This window comes from Canis aureus, chromosome 11 (genome assembly GCF_053574225.1).
Source record: "Canis aureus isolate CA01 chromosome 11, VMU_Caureus_v.1.0, whole genome shotgun sequence".
In the NCBI taxonomy this organism is placed as follows: domain Eukaryota; kingdom Metazoa; phylum Chordata; class Mammalia; order Carnivora; family Canidae; genus Canis; species Canis aureus.
The window spans coordinates 24,813,548-24,834,035 of record NC_135621.1 but is presented as its reverse complement, the minus strand read 5'-3'; the positions used below and the strand labels follow the sequence as shown (position 1 = coordinate 24,834,035).

Here is a 20,488-nt window from a genome sequence, read left to right as displayed (position 1 = left end):
CCCTGAGCCCTGGGTTCTCGCCGTTTCTGGAGTCTTGACCTCCCCGCAGCCTGTGCGCTCCCAGACGAGGACCACGGGGACCCTCGAGGACGCGATGAGCTTGGTGCCGAGGATGGGAGTGGAGAGGAGGCGTTGAGTCTGCCTGGCAGGCCACTGGGGCCCACACTTGGAGAAGAAGTCTGGCGGAACATACTGGAAGAACTGGAGCGTGAGGTGCAAGAGGGAAGTCAGGAAGGTCGATGGGGAGGCCTTCAGGAGCCAGACGGGCGTCTGCACTGCGCCTCCTTGCCCAAGATTTTGAGCACCCCCCGCCCCTACACACCCACACACACACACAACCTTTTAAAAAAACATATTCTGTAGGAGTTCATGGTGTGGCTGTGGATCCAACCGGCCTGGGCTCCAATCTTGGCCTCACCTTTTATGGGCTATGTGACCCTGGGCAAGTCACTTAACCTCTGTGCCCTAGTTTCCTTCCCTGCAAAATGGGAGTGACAGTGGCCGTCCCGCAGAGGGTGGTTGTGAAGGTGTCAGGAGGGTTTAGCTGGGCCTGGTGCCTGCCCCACCAAGCTTTCCACCAGCGGAGACCCTGTGGTTGTTATTGCTGCCAAGGCCAGCCCTCCAGCCCTGCCTGGGCCAGAACCAGTGTGTGGGATGGAGGACAGGTGGGGGGGGGTGACAGGTGCACTCAGTGTCCCCCTCCCCCCGAGCAGCTGTGTGCTCCCTCAGGGCTGGGGGAGAGGAACCCCTGTGACAACCTGTCCTCGGGCTCCTGGGTGTGGGGCCAGCCCTGGGGTCCCCTCTGCCAGCTGGAGGCCAAGTGCTGGGCTCCCGAAATGCCTGCGTGAGGCCGGCGGTTGGTCCAACTGCTCTGCGCTCCCACTGCCAGTGGTTCCTGCATTCAGTGTCAGGAGCTCGAGCCCAGTACTGCCTGCGGGAGTGGGGGGGGGGGGTGCTTGGGACAGAAGGGGCCTCAGGAGGCCCTGGTGAAATCCAGGAGGGCTCCTGGGGGGTGGGGGTTTGAACTGCAGTTTCCACAAGTGGAGGAGGCAGGAGAGGAGCCCTATTTCTGAGCCCCGTTCTGTGGCGGCTCCACCTCTGGATGCTGTTTCGCAGGCTTGGATGCCCAGGGCTACGGGGTACCCTGTCTACGCTCCGCCTGCAGGCTGTGCGCTCGCCTTCCAGCGGCTGCCCTGCTTTCCCTGAGGCCCCGCCTGGGGCTGGGAGCAGCTGCTGGGAGTCCCAGCAGCAGCACTGGCCGGGCAGTTGGTTGGTAAGGGAAGAGCTATTCAAATTGGGACACTGTGCATATCTAGCTGTGTGACTTTGGGCAAGTGCCTCAGCCTCTCTGGTCCCTCCTTGGCCGGGGTAATGGTGCTGCCCGTGGTAAAGGCAGCTGTGAAGTCTGTGCGAGCCCGTCTGGAGGACGGTCTGGCCCAGAGCAAGGCCCCGGAGGTTGGTTGTAATTCCTGGTACCGGGGAGCTCCTGGGGTGGAGGCCAGATGAGGATAGCTCTTCTCCAGCTGATACCCCAACAGCCCTCCAGGCAGGGCCAGGACTCTCATCCTATTTCACAGAAGGGCAGGTAGAGGCCCAGGTGGGATGTGGCTTGTCCAGGTCGGCGTGATGACTTCTCCAGACTCCTAGTCTGGGCTCTTTGTGCTGCTGCATAGAGGCCATTCCTCAGTGTCCCCGTGAGACACTGCTCTGTGCCAGGCCCAGAACAGCGGATGCAGGGTGTGTTCCTGGTTCTCCAAAAAGCCTCAGATGCACCTAGGCCTCCCTGGCCCAGGGGGATACTGAGGCCAGGGGGTCCGGGCTGTGTTCTCCTCGTCAGCCGGGAATGGCCTACCTCGTTGTCAAGGCTTCCTTAGTGCCGCGTACTCTTGTGGGTCCCGGGACATGCTGTGAACCAGACAGGTGCAGCTCCAGCCTCACGGGGCTACTGTCCTCCTGGGAGACGCATCGACTGCTAATCCCTTGGTTCACAAGGGCCAGGAGGAGAGGGGCCGGGAGCTGGAGCCCGGGAGGGCCTCCTATGGGACAGGGGCCGGAGCTGGGGCCCGGGATGGCCTCCCATGGGACAGGGGCCGGGAGCTGGAGCCCGGGAGGGCCTCCTATCGGACAGGGGCCAGAGCTGAGGCCCGGGAAGGCCTCCCATGGGACAGGGGCCAGGAGCTGGGGCCCGGGAAGGCCTCCCATGGGACAGGGGCCGGGACCTGAGGTCCGGGAGGGCCTCCCATGGGACAGGGGCCGGGAGCTGGGGTCAGGGAAGGCTTCCATGGGTGAGGCAGCGGCTGAGGGGACAAAAAAGCTATGCAGGGGGGTGGGGGGCACTGGGAAAAGTGTGACAGGCAGAGGGAACAGCTCAGGCAAAGGCCAGGAGGCCGGTGAGGCTGTGGTCATGCTGGGGGTGCTGAGGTGTTCCAGGCTGCATGGGTCCCTGTGGGTCGGCTGGACCATCACCCCCAGCGCTCAGCATCCAGTCCATCACGGCCCCCTCTGCCTGCCCCCCTGTGTCATCAACCATGGGGACCCCGCACATCACCCCCGAGGCCCAGAAGGGCCACAGAGCTCATCGGTGCAGGACTGGCAGTCGGTCAAGTGCTGTTCCCTGGGCCCAGACACTCGAGGTGTGTCCCCAGGCTCTGCCTCTCACCCCGTGTGTGACCTTCTGAGTCCCGTGTCTCCGAGCCTCCGAGTCCCAAATGCACAGGTGGCACTGCCCCTCCAGCCTCGTCCGTGCTCTTCCAGGTGAAGCTGCACAAGGGGAAGTGCGTGAACCTGCCCGGGAAAGTGTTCACGGCTGCAGAACCTCCTGGTCCCGTTGCCGATTGCGCTGCTGAGGGGGTTGCACCCCCAACCTTGTGTGGAGGCTCAGCCCCTCGGCCCTACCGCCTGGACGTTTGGCGGCTCACAGGGAGGGCCGCCTGCCGAGCTGGTGGCGACTCTAAGTTTCTTTCTTTCTTTCTTTCTTTCTTTCTTTCTTTCTTTCTTTCTTTCTTTCTTTCTTTCTTTCTTCTTTCCTTATTTATGTTTTTTCTCACTAAGTTCTGATGTTTGAGTTTCCCCTTCTTTTCCCTGCTCGCCTCATGTTGACTAACAGGCAGTGTTCTCTCCAGCGCTAGAAGTGTGATTGTACCCATGGGGGGATCAGGCCTTGCGTGAAGCCCTGGCCACGGGGGCCCCGAATGGCAGTGGCGTCTGGAGCATGTGGGCGGTGCTGGCCCAGGTCAGGGGGCAGACCCGGCCAGTGTGATCTGCGCAGGCGGAGCAGGGGCGCAGGCGGCAGTGGCAAACGACAGCTGTCATCTGTGCAGGAAGCCTATCCCGCAGGCAGGGGCCCAGAAGTGAGGTGACGTGACCTTGCTGAGTGGTGAGCTGCCTATCACAAGGGGTGTGCAAGCGCAGACCCACTGCGTTTGGGCCTGGTACCAGGCCAGCTGCTGCCCGCTTAGAGGGCTCCAGTCCCTGTGCCTGCACGGGGGTGCCACTGACATGCTGTCAGGCGGGCGGGGACGAGTCCTGTTGGTGCTGCACTTGGAGCCGGGGCAGTGCGACCAGGCTGGCCTGGACCTTGAGGACGGCCCAGAAAAGCCAGGAAGGCGAAACAAAGCAAACTCGTGGTCACCACCCACGGTTGGCTTTTTTCCCTAAGTGGTGCCACTAGGAGAGGCTCTGCTTAGGAGAGCGACTCCTTCCAACTTTTGTTGGGCCGCGTGCTCTGAAGGCCACAAGCGAGGTGAGCCCGGCCCCCTGCAGGGCTCTGCGGACCCAGGAGCGGATCAGGCCTGGCGCTGCCATCCGGGAGCTCAGGATGAGCGTGGTGGTGGGGTGGGGAGTGAGGGGGGGCTCGTACCTGCTGACACCCCATGCTGACCCTGCCTTGGCCCAGGCCAGTCCCCGGCCCCGTGCTCGCCCGCATGTCCTCCTCAGTCCCTGCTGTGGGCCAGGGTTACCAGCCCCATCCTGCGGTGGTCAATGAGGCAGAGAGAATAATTTATTTTTTTTTATTTTTAAAAATTTTATTTATTCATGAGAGAGAGAGAGAGAGAGGGGCAGAGACACAGGCAGAGGGAGAAGCAGGCTCCATCCAGGGAGCCTGATGTGGGATTCGATCCTGGGACTCCAGGGCCACACCCTGGGCTGAAGGCGGCGCTAAGTCGCTGAGCAACCCGTGCTGCCCTTTTTAATTTTTTAAAAAAGATTTTTATTTATTTATTCACGAGAGACACAGGGAGGCTGAGGGAGAAGCAGGCTCCCTGCGGGGAGCCTGATGCGGGACTCGATCCCAGGACCTGAGGATCACACCCTGAGCCGAAGGCAGATGCTCAGCCGCTGAGCCACCCGGGTGCCCCGAGAGAATAATTTCTAAGATAAGTATATCCTATGCAACTTTTGGGATATACTTATGCTAAGAGATTTGTTGTTTATCTGAAGCTCAAACTGAACAGGACGCCCCGTAGTTCATCTGGGCACCCCAGTCCTGAGAGGGTCAGGTTCCTTTTTTTTTTTTAACTTATTTATTCATGAGAGACGCAGGACTACGCCGTGACTTACTCCTCCACTTGTGAACCCGGCCGCCCTGGCTTTGGGGCCGTGGTGCATGCTCCTGTGTGGCTGGTGTCGTGCCCACCCCTCAGGGTATGGAGACCCGTGCACCCGAACGCATGCCCATGACACGCTCACACGCACCCTTGCGTGCCGACTGTGCGGTCCTGAGGTGGACAGGTGTGCTAGCCCATCCGTCAGAGCGGTCAGGACAATTTTCGTCCCGGCCGGCGGCACCTCACCTCGCGTCCTCGGTGTCGCAGGGCTTCTCGGTTGCGTCCATGCTGCTGTGCTGGCGACCCCGGTGGTTTCGCTTGCTTTGCCCTGATGGCCAGTGAGGCCGAGCGTCTTCCGGGGGCCACTTGGACTTCCTCAAGTGTTCCTGTCTTTTTGCCCATTTACAAAAAACAATTGGGTTCTTTGTCCTTTTCATTTCTTTCTTTTTTTTTTTTTTAATATTTATTCCTGAGAGACCCAGAGAGAGACCCAGAGAGAGAGAGAGAGAGAGAGAGAGACACAGGCAGAGGGAGAAGCAGGCTCCCTGCGGGGACCGTGTGCGGGACTTGATCCTGGAACGCCCTGGGCCGAGGGCAGACGCTCATCCATGGAGCCACCTGGGCGGCCCTGACGGTCCTTTTCGTGTCGGTTCATAGATTCTCCATGTATTCCGAGTGTGAGTCCTTCGGCAGTTGCAACGTGACTTGTCCTTGCCTGTGATTCTCTCCCGGTGGTGCCTTCAGCCGCCGGGGTTCTTGGTCTCGGGGTGGCCACGGCATCTGTGTGTTCCTTCGTGGCAAGTGCTTCTCATGTTCCATTTGGGAAATCTGTATCCCCTGGAGTCGGGAAGGTATTTCCATTGTGTTTTCTGGAAGCTTTGCCATCTAGCCTGTCGTGCTTAAGTGTGGGGACCCCCTGGGTGAGCGTGTGCTGATGGTGAGCAGGAGGGAGCCCGTCCTTGGTGTCTCCCTGCGACGCCCACTTGGCCCTGCCCGGGCGCGGGAGGTCTGTTCCCTGCTGGCCGCTCCTGCCTGTCGCCCGGGCCCCGTCCGCGCAGCTACAGGACAGCGCTGACCGCAGTGCTCTGGCGACGGCTTCCTCTGGTGCCTCTTTTCCCACCGGGAGGTTTGAGGCTCCACGAGAACGGGACCCGAACCTCTCTCTTGTGGCCTTCATGCCAGCGGCGAGTACGGTGCCCGGCCCATCAGAGTAAATGTCAGTGGGATGCGTGGATGGAGGGATGGCTGGACGGACAGACAGGTGACAGATGCCAGCTGGGGGGACCCAGTCAGAGCTCAGGCCTGGCGTGGCGTGCTGTCCCTGGGTCCCTCTGTGGCCTCCCCCGGGCCTTCCCCCGAGCTCCTTGCCCACGGGGCCCCTCCTCGACCTCCTGCTCGATGCTGGTCTCCCGGGGCGGAGCCTGCCCGTGCTGTCACCCCCTGCCCTGCATGCCCTGCTGCCCATCACCCCCAGGCTGAAGGCCTGTCCCCATCTCCGGGTCCCGTTGCCTCCCCAGCTCCAGCAGAGGCTCCGTCACCGCGGGGTCGAGTCCCGTGTGTGTGTGTGTATGTATGTGTGTGTGTGTGTCTGTGTGTGTGTGTGCATGCGCGCACTGCCACCCCAGGGACGCTGACCTCCCAGTCACTGGAAGGCCACGTCCGGGCCCGTTGGGACCGTGACGGCTCTGAGCCTTGGGCGGGGCGGCTTAGGGGACGGGGTAGGACCACCAGGCTCGGAGGAGGAGGAGGGGCTCAGCTGTCACAGAATCTTAAGTGCTGGAAAAAAAACTGTATACATCCCGTATTCATTTATGGGTTTTGGATACATTTTTTGTTCTCATTTAACTGAAAACGGCCTTGATTTAAGAAAAAAAAAAAAAAACCCACACCAACCAGGAGTGCGGGAGGGAGTGCAATTGGCATGCAGCTCGTCCATCTGGTCTAATTACTTCTGGTATTTTGAAAGAAGGATTGTAAACCTGCTGAGACATTAAACTTTGAGAAGTGGCTGCCGGCCGTTGCCGGGCGTCTGGGCGCGGATCCTGGTGCTCAGCTTGTCGGCCTGGCGCTGCCTCGAGGCGGGGTGCGGGGTGCCCTGCCCCTCCCGCAGGCAGCCCGGGGCCCCGGGCCCAGCCCTCTGTCACCACCCTGCTACAGGCGGCCAGGTCCCAGCCCGGGGATCTGGGGTCAGAGTCTGGGCCTTCCGTGAAATGACGGCGGGGCCCGCCCCCCCCGTAGGGTGGTTCCTAGGATTCCGGGAGGTCCTGGGCCTATACTGTGTGGGACGCAGCAGATGCTCAGCACGCAGTGGCCCCACTCACTGCCTAACCCTCCAACAGCTCGCTGCCTCGGTTGCCCGGCGGGGGGTGGCGGGCTCGGGGTTCCCTGCACGGCCAGGGGCTGCCCACTGAGGGCCAAGCCTTCCACGTCCTTCCCTCTCTTCTCCGTGGGCACAGGGCAGGCCAGCTGGGTGGGGTGGGGGCAGGCACGGAGCTGCCTGTAACCCAAGGGATCCAGGCTCTGCTTGCTGAGGGGACGGTCGTCGTTGTCACTGTTCCTGCTGCGGTCCCTGAGGCCCGGTGCTCCAGCGGTCCTTGTCCCCACTGGACCGCCGTGGAGGCCGAGACCCAAGAGTGAAGGGACTGGCTTAGGGTCCCCCGGTGCTTGAGGGCAGGATGGAGGCTCCCTGCAGAAGTGGGTACAGAGCAATGCTAAAAGGTTTTTTTTTTTTTTTTTAAAGATTTTATTTATTTTTGAGAGACCCAGAGAGAGGCAGAGACACAGGCAGAGGGAGAGGCAGGCTCCATGCAGGGAACCCGAGGGGGGATTCGATTCCCGGACCCCAGGATCACGCCCTGGGCTGAAGGCAGACACTCAACCACTGGGTCACCCAGGGGGCACTAAAAGTTGTTTTTTTAACTTCATCAAATAGGTCTTTGGGAGAAAACCGAATAGAGGCCAATAGAGTGAAACCCCAGCTTCTTCTTTGCCCCGAGATGCTCTCACCGGGACGTGGGCGAGGGCCGGGGACCCTGCCCAGGTGCGACGCCGAGCCCGGCCGCCGTCGGAGGCCGCGGGGGTCGTGGGGACGCCGGCCCTGCCCGATCCGGGCCCCTGGCTCCTTCCACGAGTCCCGGCGCAGCGCCAGCCGCTCACCCACACTCCTTTGCTCTTTCTCTTAAGAAAACCCTTAATGTTCCTTCGAAAGCATTGATTCGTTCAGTCTCCCGCCAATGACCGTCCACGGTGTTTGGGGCGCTGGCCGCCCCTGTTCTGCAGAGCGCTGTCTGGGGCAGTCGTGGGCAGCCTGGATTGGGGTGCCCCTCGGACGGGATTGTGCCCGCCCCGGCCTGTGGGTGCGCTCGGTGCGGGGACGGGTTCCTTTCGTTTCCTGGGCCTGCGGGCTCACCCGCCGGAGGACGAGCCGTGGCCCGAGGTCTGGGGTGTCTTCCTCCATCTGGGGTGGCGTCCTGTCTCCCTGTGGTCAGTGGGCGGCCTTTTCTGGCCCCGTCCCCTGCGGCCCCCGAAGCCCTCTGGACGCCCAGCTGTCCCGAGGGGGGTGGCAAGCCCAGCTCCCCCCGCCCCCGGCCCCCTGGGGCTTCCCACTTGTTACTTCCCTGCATGAGAAGACCCACGTTCCCTGGTTCCCAGGGGGCCAGTGCCTGCGCCCCTGGAGCTGTGATCTTTCCTGTTCCTCTCGCATTTCTAGGGGGTTTTGGCAGGAGGCTGCGCACCACTCCCCCCCCCCACCCCCCCCCCACCCCCCCACCCCCCGTCCGTTGAGGCGGGAGAGGTGGGCCTTCCCTCCCCGCTGTGGCCGAGACCCAGGCCCTGGGGCGGCAAGATCCCCGGGAGCTGCTGCAGCATCGTCCTATTAACCCGCCGCACAACGGGGCACGTGGACGGGGAGGGGAGGCTCGGGGGGCTCCAGCCCGGGGGGGGCGGGCTCGCTCAGCTCTTCGGGGTAGCCTGGAGCAGCCCGCAGGCCTCGGGGGCTGCAGAGCCCAGGAGGGGCTCCCCGGGTCCCTGGGTCCCACTTCTGGGACATCGGCCTTGGATTCTCCCCTCCGTGCAGGGCGAGGTGGGGGCGCCGGGGCCTTGGTGAGGGGCCCTTCCTGTCCTGAGCCAACCGGTGAGGACGGCTGTGTGCCCTGGGGCCGCGTGCTCGAGGGCTGCGACCGTGAGCACTGCCCAGGTGTCCCCCAGCCCCCGGCATGTCCCCCAGGTCCCGGCAGGTCCCGAGGCCCCCGCTTGTCCCCCAGGTCCCAGCATGTCCCCCAGGCCCGGCTTGTCCCCCAGGTCCCTGCTTGTCCTCCAGGCCCTGGCTTGTCCCCCAGGCCTCAGCTTGTCCCCCAGGCCCCTGCTTGTTCCCCGGCCCCTGGCATGTCCCTCAGACCCCTGCTTGTTCCCCGGGCCCCGGCATGTCTACCACCAGGGGTCTGGCTGCCACCGATGCCCTTCTCCTCCCTCCCTTGCACTCCGACAGTTGTCACCCCCACATCGCAGGCAGCCCACGAATTTTGATATTGGGAAGAAATACCTCACGGTCCCCAGCCCTACACTTGCTGCCTCTACACACACACTACACCACGCATGCACCTGCACACAGCTACACACACAACCCCTGTACCACACACTGCACACGCAACTACGCACACACATCCATACACACAACCCCCACACCGTGCAGACACATCACACACCTACCTGCACAGCCTCACATTGCACACGCACACCACACACACAAGTATGAACACACACGTGCAGCTATATACACCTACACACACAATTCCCACACCACATATACGCACAACACATGCATGCAATTACACACACACTCCTACACACACAACCCCCACGCTGTGCACCCCACACACATGCATGCACACATATGCAGCTACAAAGATGCACACATCTGCATATACAACCCCCCCACACGCATACCACACACACAGCTATACACACAACCCACACACCACATACATGTACACACGCATGTAGCTACACACACGCACACACCTACTTACACAACCATACATACACACACCATACACACATGCATGCACACACACAACCCCCTGATTGTGCACACTCCAGACTCTCTCTCTCTCTCTCTCTGTCTCTCTAGGACTGTGTCCTTTGGCCCTTCCCTGTCCTTATCGGTCCTGATTTCGCGTTGTTGTTATCTTCCCTACAGAGGCCCCTCCACACATATGCGCACCATTCTACATGAGATTAATGTTTGAAACGAATTGTCTGCCTTCTCGGGGCTGCAGAGTCCCAGCGAAACAAAAGATGAATGGTTCTGCACCTCGTAAGGGTGGGGGAAATTAATTAGGAATGACAAAGGACCCCATTCTTCGGTTCCACTTATCTTGCTGCTGACTTGCCGGAACTGTTGTGCGCAGGGCAAGGTGTGTGATTGACAGTCCCTGGGGACGTGTCGCCAGCCTGTGGGGCCCTGCCCCCTCACAGGCAGCGGGCAGGTGGAGCTGACCCAGGGGGCTCCCTCCGTGCCCTCGAGGAGGTGCCAGGAAAAGGAGCAAGGCAAATGTCTCTCCCTCAGAGCTGCGCAGGTGGTGGCCGTGGCTCGAACTGTGGGGTGTTCCCAGGTGTGGGGACACCACCTGTGGGGTGAGGAGTCAGCACGAGCTCTCTTGAGCAACCCAGGTATGCCACTGACTCGATTTCCCCCGCAGTAGACGGGAGCTCCGCTCCCCCCCCCCGGGGCAGCTGGTGGGGCCAGTGACATGGGGACCTCCGGGTGAGGTGCTCTGTAGCTGCCCGTGGGGGTCAGGCCGCCGTCCTGCCCAGGCTGCAGCTTTCACCCTCGTAGGAGGAGGGCGGGGTGAGAACGCCTGGCCCAGCACCTGCCAGGGCAGCCGCCCTCCACCCCCGACCTTGGGGCGCAGGCTGCCTGGGAGGCAGGGAAGGTCCCCGAAGGAGGTGAGGCGGCATGCAGAGGGCGTGACACACTGAGCCTGCTTCCCCTATGAAGTCTCATCTGTGAAATGGGCACATGGGTCCCGCGGGCCGGTCATGGGATGGTGGGAGAGACTGGAAGCTCAGTGGGTGGTGAGGGTCTGTGTCCTGGTGCTTATGTTTGTTGCAGGTGTCGGAGCTTCGTGACTCCAGGGGTTCGGGGAGGGGGTGGGCTCAGGAGGGAGGGAGCACAGAGGAGAGGACAGATGCTTAGTTCTTCCCACCTGCCCACCTGCCAGGTACAGCACCTGGCCGTTGATTCTATCGTGTTCATTCGTTCGTGCACACCATGAGCCAACCCTCCTGAGTCCACCCAGGCTCAGCCATCCTTTGGGCAAGAGGGATTTAGGGGTGATTTGACCTGAGCCCACCCTGAGGGAGCCACCACGAGGGCACTCAGAGCAGGGAGGGTCACCTGTGCTTGGGGGATGGAGGTGATCAGGGAAGGCTTCCTGGAAGAGGGACCTTTAAGCCAAGCCTTAACAAATATTGAGTCATGGACTCTGAAGAGAGGCTAAGGAGGGCTTTTCAGGTGGCTGGAACAGCGGGAGCAAAAGCCCCAGAGGTGGGAAAGGCTGGGCTGTGCTCAGCAAACAGGATTGTTGTGGCTGGCAGGTGGTGAGTTCAGTGGGAAATCTGAGCAGGACGGTCCCGCAGGTGGATGGGGACAGAGCCCAGGGACCCTGTGTGCCAGGCCCTGAGGTCTGTGCTGGTCTTCTAGGCACAGGGAGCCATGGAGGGCTTGGGAGTAAAGGAGCCACATGGGGGACAATTGAGGGGGGGCACCAGGAACCAGAGTCACAGGCTGCTTCCTCTCCGTCCAGCCAGGCTCCACGGGGGCAGAGCAGGGCCAGGGCTGGGCTGGGACCTGGCAGGGGACGTTTAGGAGCTACTCACAGGGGCAGCAGGCGGTTGCCATCGAAGGGGGGGGACCTGCGGCCCGGCCACCCCAGTGGGGGCCTCTCTGGGTCAGGCACCTATTGGGCCCCCGATGCAGGAGCCAGGACCCCTGGTCCTGTGTGTCCTCAGGCACACCACTTGGCCTCTCTGTGCCATTGTTTGCTTCTCGTTAAAGTGGGAGCCTCCCAGGACTTTGAGCTGAGGGTTAACTGAGCTGAGGTGTGCAAGTGGCTGGTAAGCGGGGCGCGCAGAGGAAGGGGAGGCAGGAGGAAGGCCTCTGGCATGGAGGCAGGGAGCACGGGCTCTGGGATCACCGTCTGGGTTCGAGCCCTGGCTGTGTCACTTGGTCCCCAGGTAACCCTGGGCAAGCCTGTGACCCTGCCCACACCCCGGTTTCTGCATCTGGATTTGTACCTGTGTGGCTTTCCCCTTGATGTCGCCGCCACGCCCCTCGGAATCCGGTCAAGGGAACCCCCTACGCCTGCCCTCGGGCATTGTGCCCTGGCCTGGGTGCCCCGCTGGGCTCAGCCCCACCCCGGGGCACCCCAGGCCTCCTCCGCCCACACCCCAGCGTCCCCAGGAAATGGGGTGGCCACCCCCCAGGCTAACTGGCTGACCCCTGGGTACACCTTCCCCGCAGCGCGGAGTGCGCTCCGCTTCGGCGATCTCTGCAGACGAGCGTCCCCCTCCCGTCTGCCGTTGGGGGATCCGGATTCACGCTTCAGGGGGAAATCGTTTAATGATTGGCCACGAGGAGGTCATTTATATTGGCTAAGCGGGCTTAATTAGACTGGATTCGAAGGTTACCATAAGCGCACAAAAAAGCTGTTAAGGGGTTAACCTCTGAGAGATTACATTGTATTCAGCGCTCTGTTAAAGTTTGAATTAATTTTTCCCATGGGTTTGTTCACATTCTAATTTTCAACTAAATGAGACATCTGTTTCAGAAAAGGAAAATTTGCTCTGGTTGTCATGGCAACTATCATTCTGTAAGAAAATTATTCCAATGGTTACTTTAGAACAGAAAGACAGAAATTCAGGACGTAAAGCCTCCTCCCATTGCTCACTCGGAATTCTGATTCATCCGACCTCCTTGGGGCCTGTGCGGTGTCCCGGATGGGGTGTAGACGTCGGGCCCCGGGTCCCCCAGCGGGGCCAGGCTGGGTGCAGGAGGCGGGGGCTGGGTTTTCGCAGGGCCCCAGAGTCCCGTGTGGGGCACTCAGGGTCCCGGACCACAGCTGCCCCCGAGGTGGGTGGGCCAGTAGGCGGTGGGCTGGGCCCCGGCTGCTTGGGTGGCCGGCCCTGTGGCCCTTGGCTGCCCTGTCCCCTGGCGGGAAACCAGGGCAGCCACGCACTTCACCTCCGGCTCCAAAGGGCCTTACGAGGTGAGGAGGCCGATTGGCCAGACGCTGGGGCCTCTGGGGCCAACTTCCTCTCGGAGGAGGACCTGCGCCACCCTTTGTCTCCTCTCCCCCTGGAGGAGCTGAATGGACATCAGCAGGAGGGGCCGGTCAAAGGCCTCTGGGGAGGGGGCGAGGTCACCGTGAAGAGCCCGTCTCCACGCGGGCCCTGCTGCAGGCTGCCCTGGGCAAGGCCCCTGGCCTGCAGAGGGTATCCCCCAGCCCACGGGCCATCCTGGGAAATGTCTCCTCTGGATGTCTGCATGAATGATTTGACGCTTCCTTCTCCTAAAATTTCAATAAAATCTAGAACCTCCCCTTTCCCATTGACGGAGCTCCTGGGCCTTTAGGAGTTTTCATAGTGGGAGTGAAACGCAAGCCTCTTCACCCCCCCTTCTCTCCTCCCCTCTGTGCAGGGTCACGGCGGGCAGCAGGGATGCCCCTGCCCTCGGGGGGAAGGTCTGGGGGCACAGGCATCGTTATTCTGCTGGGACAGGTGAAGCGAGCAGCCCGGGGGCCCAGAGCCGGGAGGTCTGATGCCAGCCTCCGTGCCTTGAGCAACTCAGCCGTCAGGGCCTCCCGGCGCCTTCCCAGGATTTGAGGTGCTGTCTTTCCAAGAACGGGGCAGGTGTCTCCGTGGGGAACCGCTGCCCCAGAGGAAGACTCGGTGGTGCTGGGTGAGGGGAAGCTGAGGCCGGCAGAGGCTTGAGGGGGTCTCCTTCTGGGGGTCTGTGGGGTCTCTGATCTATTTCGAAGTGTCTCTTTCAAGAAGCTACCCCTTGCTGTGGCTCACAGGAACTAACAGATGCCTTCTCTCCATGCAGATGAGGCCTCATCCCGTCTTGTAAATATTTGATTAGATTTTGAAGAATAGATCCCGGATTTGGAAGGCAGTGCCAGAAACGCGTTGCTTCTTTCCCCAGAGGCTGACAGGCCTTTGGGCTCCTGGGAGGACCACTAGGCTTGGCTTTCTGAGTGGCTTCCAGGCTGCTGCAGCCCTTTCTGCAGTGAGTCTGCCCTGGTTCCACCAAAAGAGGGCTTTGAGTGTACCCAGAGTCTTCAGGGTTGCAGAGCTGTGAGCTCAGACTATTAGAGCAGGAGCAGCCTCGGGTGGATGCGGAGTGGGACTGTTAGCCGTTTCTGACCAGGAACCATGGTAGGAAAAGCACTTTACATTGTGACTCACTACATCCATACGTGGGTGTCTATTTAAATATAAATACATTTAACTGAAGTATCCTTCCCTGCTAGGAGGTACTCTTTTTGATGATGCTCTCTTTTCCTTTTAAAAAAATGTTGTTGTGAGCCGTCAAAATGCAGTTTGAAACACTCTGCCTTAGGTCAAAGGTTTTTCATGCACCCTCCATGGGGGGGCTTCAGGAAGGGGCCACAATAATGATAGCGATAGTGATGATGATGGTGGTGATGATGGTGGTGGTGATGGTTATGATGATGATGGTGATCATCATCAGGTGGTGGTGGTGATGATGGTGGTGCTGCTGCTGCTTGTGATGGTGATGATGATGGAGATGGGATGATGATGATGTTGATGATGGTGGTGATGATGGTGGTATTGGTGATAGTGATAGTGGTGATGCTGCTGCTTGCGATGATGATGATGATGATGATGGAGGTGGGGATGATGATGATGGTGGTAGTGGTGAAGATGGAGATGGGATGATGATGGTGATAGTGGTGATGATGGAGATGGGATGATGATGGTGATATGGTGATGAAGGCAGCTACAATGCATTGAACCAGGCACTGTTTTAAGCACTTTATATGGATTAATGGATTTAATCCTTCCAAACAGCCCTATTGAGATGGTATTATTATTCCTGTTTTATAGATGGGGAAATTAAGGCATAGAGAGAAGTCGAGTCACTTGCCAAAGGTCACACAGGTAGTAAGAGGTGGACCCATTCTCACCCAAGTCCGTCCAACCCCAAGATTGCCTTAAAGATGGGTGTAAAATTGTGTGTGTGGAGGGAGGGGTGCATTTTCTGTGGAGAGGACTCTCACCTTTATGCAGATGTGCAAGGGCAGGCCTATGTGGACCTGCCAGTGATAGGAGGTGTCTTCTGAGGGGACTGTCCCCAGGGCAGCCCACCCAGTTGCTATTTCCCAGCCCCGAACACCTGGTCTCCTCACTTGGCAGGTGCTTCCTATGGTTGGGGATCCCTTGGACAGCCCAAACCTGGGGACTCAGCCCTTCTGTGCCTCCTTCTCACCATCTGTTTCTCCTCCCAGAGCCTCAGAGTGCAGATCCCAGGCCCCCACCCATACAGGTGTTCTTCCGGGATCCACTCATATCTAGGTATGAGGGAATCTTTTAGGCTTCGCCTACAAGAACAAGGCAGGAGCCAACAGACCCCTTCTTCAAAGCCAAAACGTAGGTCAGCAGGGGCTTGGGGCCATGGTGGCCTGGCGAGCTCTGCCCGCTTTTAGTGAGTGTTTCTGGGTAGGGCCTGGGGGCTCTCTTGAATATGGGGCATCGTTTTGAGCTTTGAAGTTTAGGCTGCAATCCCAAGGCAACAGGAAAAGTCCTGACATCTGTTAACAGAGGGATTTGTTGATCCAGGCCTCCGTCACTCACCACCATTCCCTAATGCGACATTTATTCCCCTCTGGGCTGCTGCTGGGTGCAGGAGGAGCGGCAGGGTGGGGCAGGCAGGGCTCTGAAGGATACATGTGGCATGAGGGCAGGGTACGCAGGAGGGGAAGATCAGGGACCCAGTGTTCCTGGCAGGGGTCCCAGATGAGCAAGGCCGGCAATGGAGGGGACTCGGCATGTGTCTGAAATGATGAAAGGACTTTTGACGCCCAGACAGCCACCGTGGTGCCCCATCTTCCTCCCTCACAAACCTGGGCTCCAGGAGATGGTACTGCAGGGATGAAGGCTGGGGGGACAGAGACTCAGGCCTGGGTTCAAACATGACTTCTCCCCCGATGAGCCGTGTGACCCTGGGCACCTCACCGCCCCTCACCGAACCTCAGTCCTCTTGTCCAGAATGTACCATGGTGGGACAAAATCAGGGTTTTCAAATGGTGTTCCGTGAGGTGCCTGGGGTTCCAAAGAGGTGGCTGGCAACAGGTAGAGCCGTTGGGTCCACAACCAGAGGTCTCAGCCTCGCCCTGGAAGGGCGTATGGGCCATGAGAGGGATGTTAGCGGCCACTTTGGGCACGCGACAGACCCTGAAGATGAAAGCCCAGCCCCCCAGCTGACTTGTATGGTATGTGTGGGCAGGTGAGTGGTAGTGAGGTGCCCAGCCTGGGAGTCAGCACACCCGGGGCCAAGTCTCCAGGTTACCTCACCTCTCTAAGCCTCTGGTTCCTCATCTGTAAAATGGGGATACTGAGTCCTTAATTCACAGGGTTCTTGTAACAGGAAAACCATCCGTGTACTTGGACGGTAGCTGACAAAAAAGTAGGTATGCAGGAGATGCAGGTGATAATTCCTGTTCTCAGTCTCCTCGTCCATAAAACATAAAGAAAGAAACCTGTCTGCCCACCCATGCTGCCTGTGTGAAGGTCCCTGAGGTGGCAGGTGAGGAGGTGACCGTGGTGATGACAGTGATAGTGGTGATGATGCCTGTATCATGTTCTGGGGCCATAGACTGGGGAGCTTAAAACAATAGGCATTTATTCTTTCACGGTCTGGGGGCTGGACGTCTGAGCTCAAGGTGTCACCAACATTTGTCCTTTTTGAGGGCCCTGAGAGGGAAGCTGTTCCATGACCCTCTCCCAGCTTCTGGTGGTGCTCCTTGGCTTGTAGACAACATCACTCCAATCCCCACCTCCATTGTCACTGGACCTTTTCCCTCTGTCTCTGTGTTTTTACAGGACCTTCTCATAAGACACCAGTCACTAGATTAGGGGCGCACACTAATCTGCTATCACCTCATCTTAGCTTGATTATATCTGCAAGGACCCTATTTCTAAACACAGTCACATTCACAGGTATTGGGGGTTCATACTTCAACCTATGTTTTTGGAGGACACAATGTGACCCACAACAGTGGCGACAGTGATGTTGGTGATGGTGAGAGTGCTGGTGGTGATGATGGTATGTGATGATATTGATGGTGGTGATGATGATGATGGTGGTGATGGTGACGGTGGTGATGATGGTGATAATGATGGTGGTGATGATGGTGGTGATAATGGGGATGATGGTGACGGTGGTGATGATGGGGATTTTGTAAACATTAAAGGGCTATGTTAATGTGAGATCTTATGACTCAGGCCTAAAGGGAGGTTCTTAGTAGGATGCTTTTGTTAGAAATGGAAGCCCAATCAAATGGCTTTCTTTGGGCCCATGTAAGTGAGAAGTGCAGAGGTATGGTGGGTGACCGGTGCAGTTTTGACCCAGGGGCTCCCCTGGGCCATGTGGTCCAGCCATCGCCCTTTGGGACAGCTTAATAGCTGCTAACAGTTTCTAAGGCAAGAAGCTCACTGGTTGAGACACAGGGTTGACAGCTTCATCTTCCCTCATCCTCCAAAGAAATATCTGGGATTCCCTCCAATGGAAGGATCTGGGTTACACGTTCACCAGTGAGCCAGTTGGCCTGGGTCCCTCTGGCCCTGCCCTTAGAGCTGGGGATGGACGCAGCCTGCTGGGAGCTTCAGGGGAAAGCAGGAATCACTGTCCTCCACTCGGAAGCCACTCTCTCTGGGTGGGGTCCCTGGGTGGTGATGATGGTGATGGTGGCGATGATGGGTGGGGTCTCTACCTGCCCCAGCCGTGGGCGGGAAGACAGAGGAGCGTTTTCCTGGTGAGGGGTGGGTGCGCATGTGCTCTGAGTTTCCTTAGAAGAGCCTGGAGCAAGAGAGGTCATTGGCAGAAGCTGATTCTTTTTAAACTTTCATTTTAAAAAATTATGGAAATAATTCGTCCTAGAAAAACAAAAACTGTGTTGAAAGACGAGGAAAAGGTAAGAGGATGCCAGTGACATCGCCCGGCCCACGAGTCGGTCAGGATTCTGGCTGAGTCCCGGTGGTCGTCACCTTTACTTGAGTTTCGAAGCATCAGGCAGGTCCTGAGGACCTCAGGCCTCCGCCTGCCCCCCCTTCCTGTCCGCGGCCTCTCTGAACCTCCTGCTCTTCTTCCGTAGGCAGCCCTGGTTTTATGGCTGGGGCTTTAACCTCCCTCGAGGCCAAGCACTGCTAGAGAAATGGAACCTCATTCCCGAAGGCGTAGACATCCTGATAACCCACGGACCACCACTGGGTAAGCACCAGGTGGCCATCAGCTGGCCGGCTTGGGCTGGGGGGACGCGGGGGGGTTGGGGGGGCCCCGCCTGAGCCCTGAGGTCAGCCCCTGTGAGCTCCGAGTCGGCTTGCTGCGGCACAGGGGACAGTTCTCCCCAGAGCCCCCCTTGCTTCCCAAGCACCGACTGTCCCCCGTGGGCCCTTCGCAGTGCCCCAGGGAGGGCGGAGTCGCGGCCTGCGTGCTCCACACTGGGGCTGCGGCGGGGCGGGGAGGGGAGGCTGCGCCCTGACTCTCCAGGCCCGCGCGTCCCGGGGCAGAATACTTTCAGGGTGGCTCTCTGGGCTTTGTCCTGCCCCGCGAGACCCCTAGGGGACTGCAGCGCCATCCATCCCGGCAGCCCCCAGGCCCCAGCCTCCTCCCAGGCCCCGCCGCCACCTCCCTGGTCCAGGCTGATGGCAGCACTCCGGTGGCCTAACCGCCTCGAGGCCCCACTGGCTGTCCCACGGTCAGGGGCTCTCTCAGGCCACCCCTCCCCGTCCCCTCGCACATGGCCTGGCCTCCGCGCGTCCCTCCAATCCCACCTCCGAACTGTGCCCCAGCCCCTTCCTCTCCTCTCCAGCCCTGCTGACCCCACCTGGGGCCGGCGATGTCTCCGGCCTATTCGATGATTGCCACGGCCCCCTCGGCCCCCTCGCTGCTCCCCCTGCCCCCAGTCCTGCCCCTTCCGCTCCACTGTCCCCGCATCCGCATCTACAGGAGGGAGTCCTCCGAACCCGCAGCTGTGCCATGGTGCCTCTCTACGACCCTTCGACCCTTCGTGGCTCCCCAGCGCCTGCTAGCCTCCTCCGCCACCCCCCCCCCCCCCCCCCCCCCCCCCCCCCCCCCCCGGCCGCGGGCACGGGACCTGCTGTCCCTCCCGCAGTGATGGGGCCACTCTGGGGGTGCTTGCCTCCAGGGCTTGCAGGCTGCGGGTGGAGGGGCACGGAATGGCCAGGCCCGGTGGGCCCTCCCTCTCCCCCCACCCCCTCCCTCCTTCTCCTTGTCTCTCCCTCCCTCCCCTTCCGTCTTCCCCTCCCTTTCTCTCCCTCCCTCCCTCCCTCCCTCCCCCTCCTTTCCTCTCCCTCCCCCTCTCTCCTCCCCTCCATCCCTCAGCACTAACACAGCAGGCTGCCTGACCGAGGCCTTGAGGATCCCCCTTCCCCACCAGCAGAAACCTGTTCTGCCCACCCAAACCGAGAGGGGCCGAGATGAACCCCGGTGTCTCGCTTGGAGTAATCAATTATTCTTCGTTTGCGTAGCCATGTGAGGAGAATGAGCAGCCGCCATCTGGGGCGGCTCCGGGAGGCTGGCGGTGCGCGGACCCGGACTCCGCACGGGAGCTGTGCTGCGTGGAATGCACTTCATTCCCGGGGTTTTGTGATGTTTGCTTAAGAAGTTTCCAACGTGGAGATCTTGCTCCTGGTGCAGCCCCGCTGCCAGCACTGGGGTGCCCTTGGGCTTCCCCCGTCCCTCTCAGGCCTTGGTTTGCCCGTCTCTGCAATGGGCGGATGGCCCCCTGGAGGCCGCCTTGAGCCCGTGGGGGAGCTCACGTGCCACCCTGAGTGCCTGGCCCACTCTGGGCCCTTGCCAGCTTGGCCCCGCAGAGGATGAGGCTCCTGCCAGGCTTTCCCTCCCCGGAGGCGGGGCAGGGCGGCCAAGGGACAGCTGCGGGGGTCCAGGGGTGGGTCCGCCTGGGGCCTGGAGTCGGGGACCCCGTGACTTGGAGACCCCGAAGCTGCAGCCTGGGGTCTGCGGGGCGGGGCGCCTGGCCACCCAGACCCCGTCCATCACCGCCCTCCCGCCGTCTCCTCACACAGGCTTCCTGGACTGGGTCCCCAAGAAGATGCAGCGGGTGGGCTGCGTGGAGCTGCTCAACACAGTGCAGAGGCGCGTCCAGCCGCGGCTGCACGTCTTTGGCCACATCCACGAAGGTGGGCGATGGGGGCAGGGGCGGGCTCCTCACCTCCGTCCACCCAGTCACCTCCTCCCCCGTCTCCGCTCATTCCTGACACGGGGTCACTGCTTGCCCGGCCCCGGCCGCAACTCTGCCTCCCTGGACAGTCTCTGGGACACGGGCAGGGAGCTTTTCGGAGGAGGGGACATTGGATGGGACACGGAGGATGTGGTAGGCTCCACACTGGGAGGCCTTAGGGCTGGCAGCCCGGTCTTGTCGCCCTGCGGCCTGGCATACTTAATAAATAAGTATTAATAAACGTGGAGGGTCACTTGCTCGCCTGAGACATTGTGGTGGCACCTCGCCTCCACCCCCACCACACACACATACACACGTGGCATTCTGGCTCTACTCCCGGGGGGCTGGGGACACCTGCTGGGTCCACCTAGTTGGAATGGTGCGGGGTGTTCACTTCCCCCCAAGGGGCAGCGGGCAGGGTGGCTGTGATGGTGG

General features: G+C 60.4%; 1 protein-coding gene across 4 annotated transcripts in view; it reads left to right on the top strand.

Annotated features, from left to right (window-relative positions):
- The window catches only part of MPPED1 (metallophosphoesterase domain containing 1), a 77,722-nt gene that overhangs the window by 53,319 nt on the left and 3,915 nt on the right, over positions 1–20,488 (top strand). For all 4 annotated transcript variants that reach the window (XM_077914196.1, XM_077914199.1, XM_077914197.1 and 1 more), the window contains exons 5-6: positions 17,945–18,060; positions 19,899–20,012. In XM_077914196.1, coding sequence (XP_077770322.1) covers positions 17,945–18,060; positions 19,899–20,012 — 230 coding nt within the window. The remainder of the gene's footprint in view (positions 1–17,944; positions 18,061–19,898; positions 20,013–20,488) is intronic.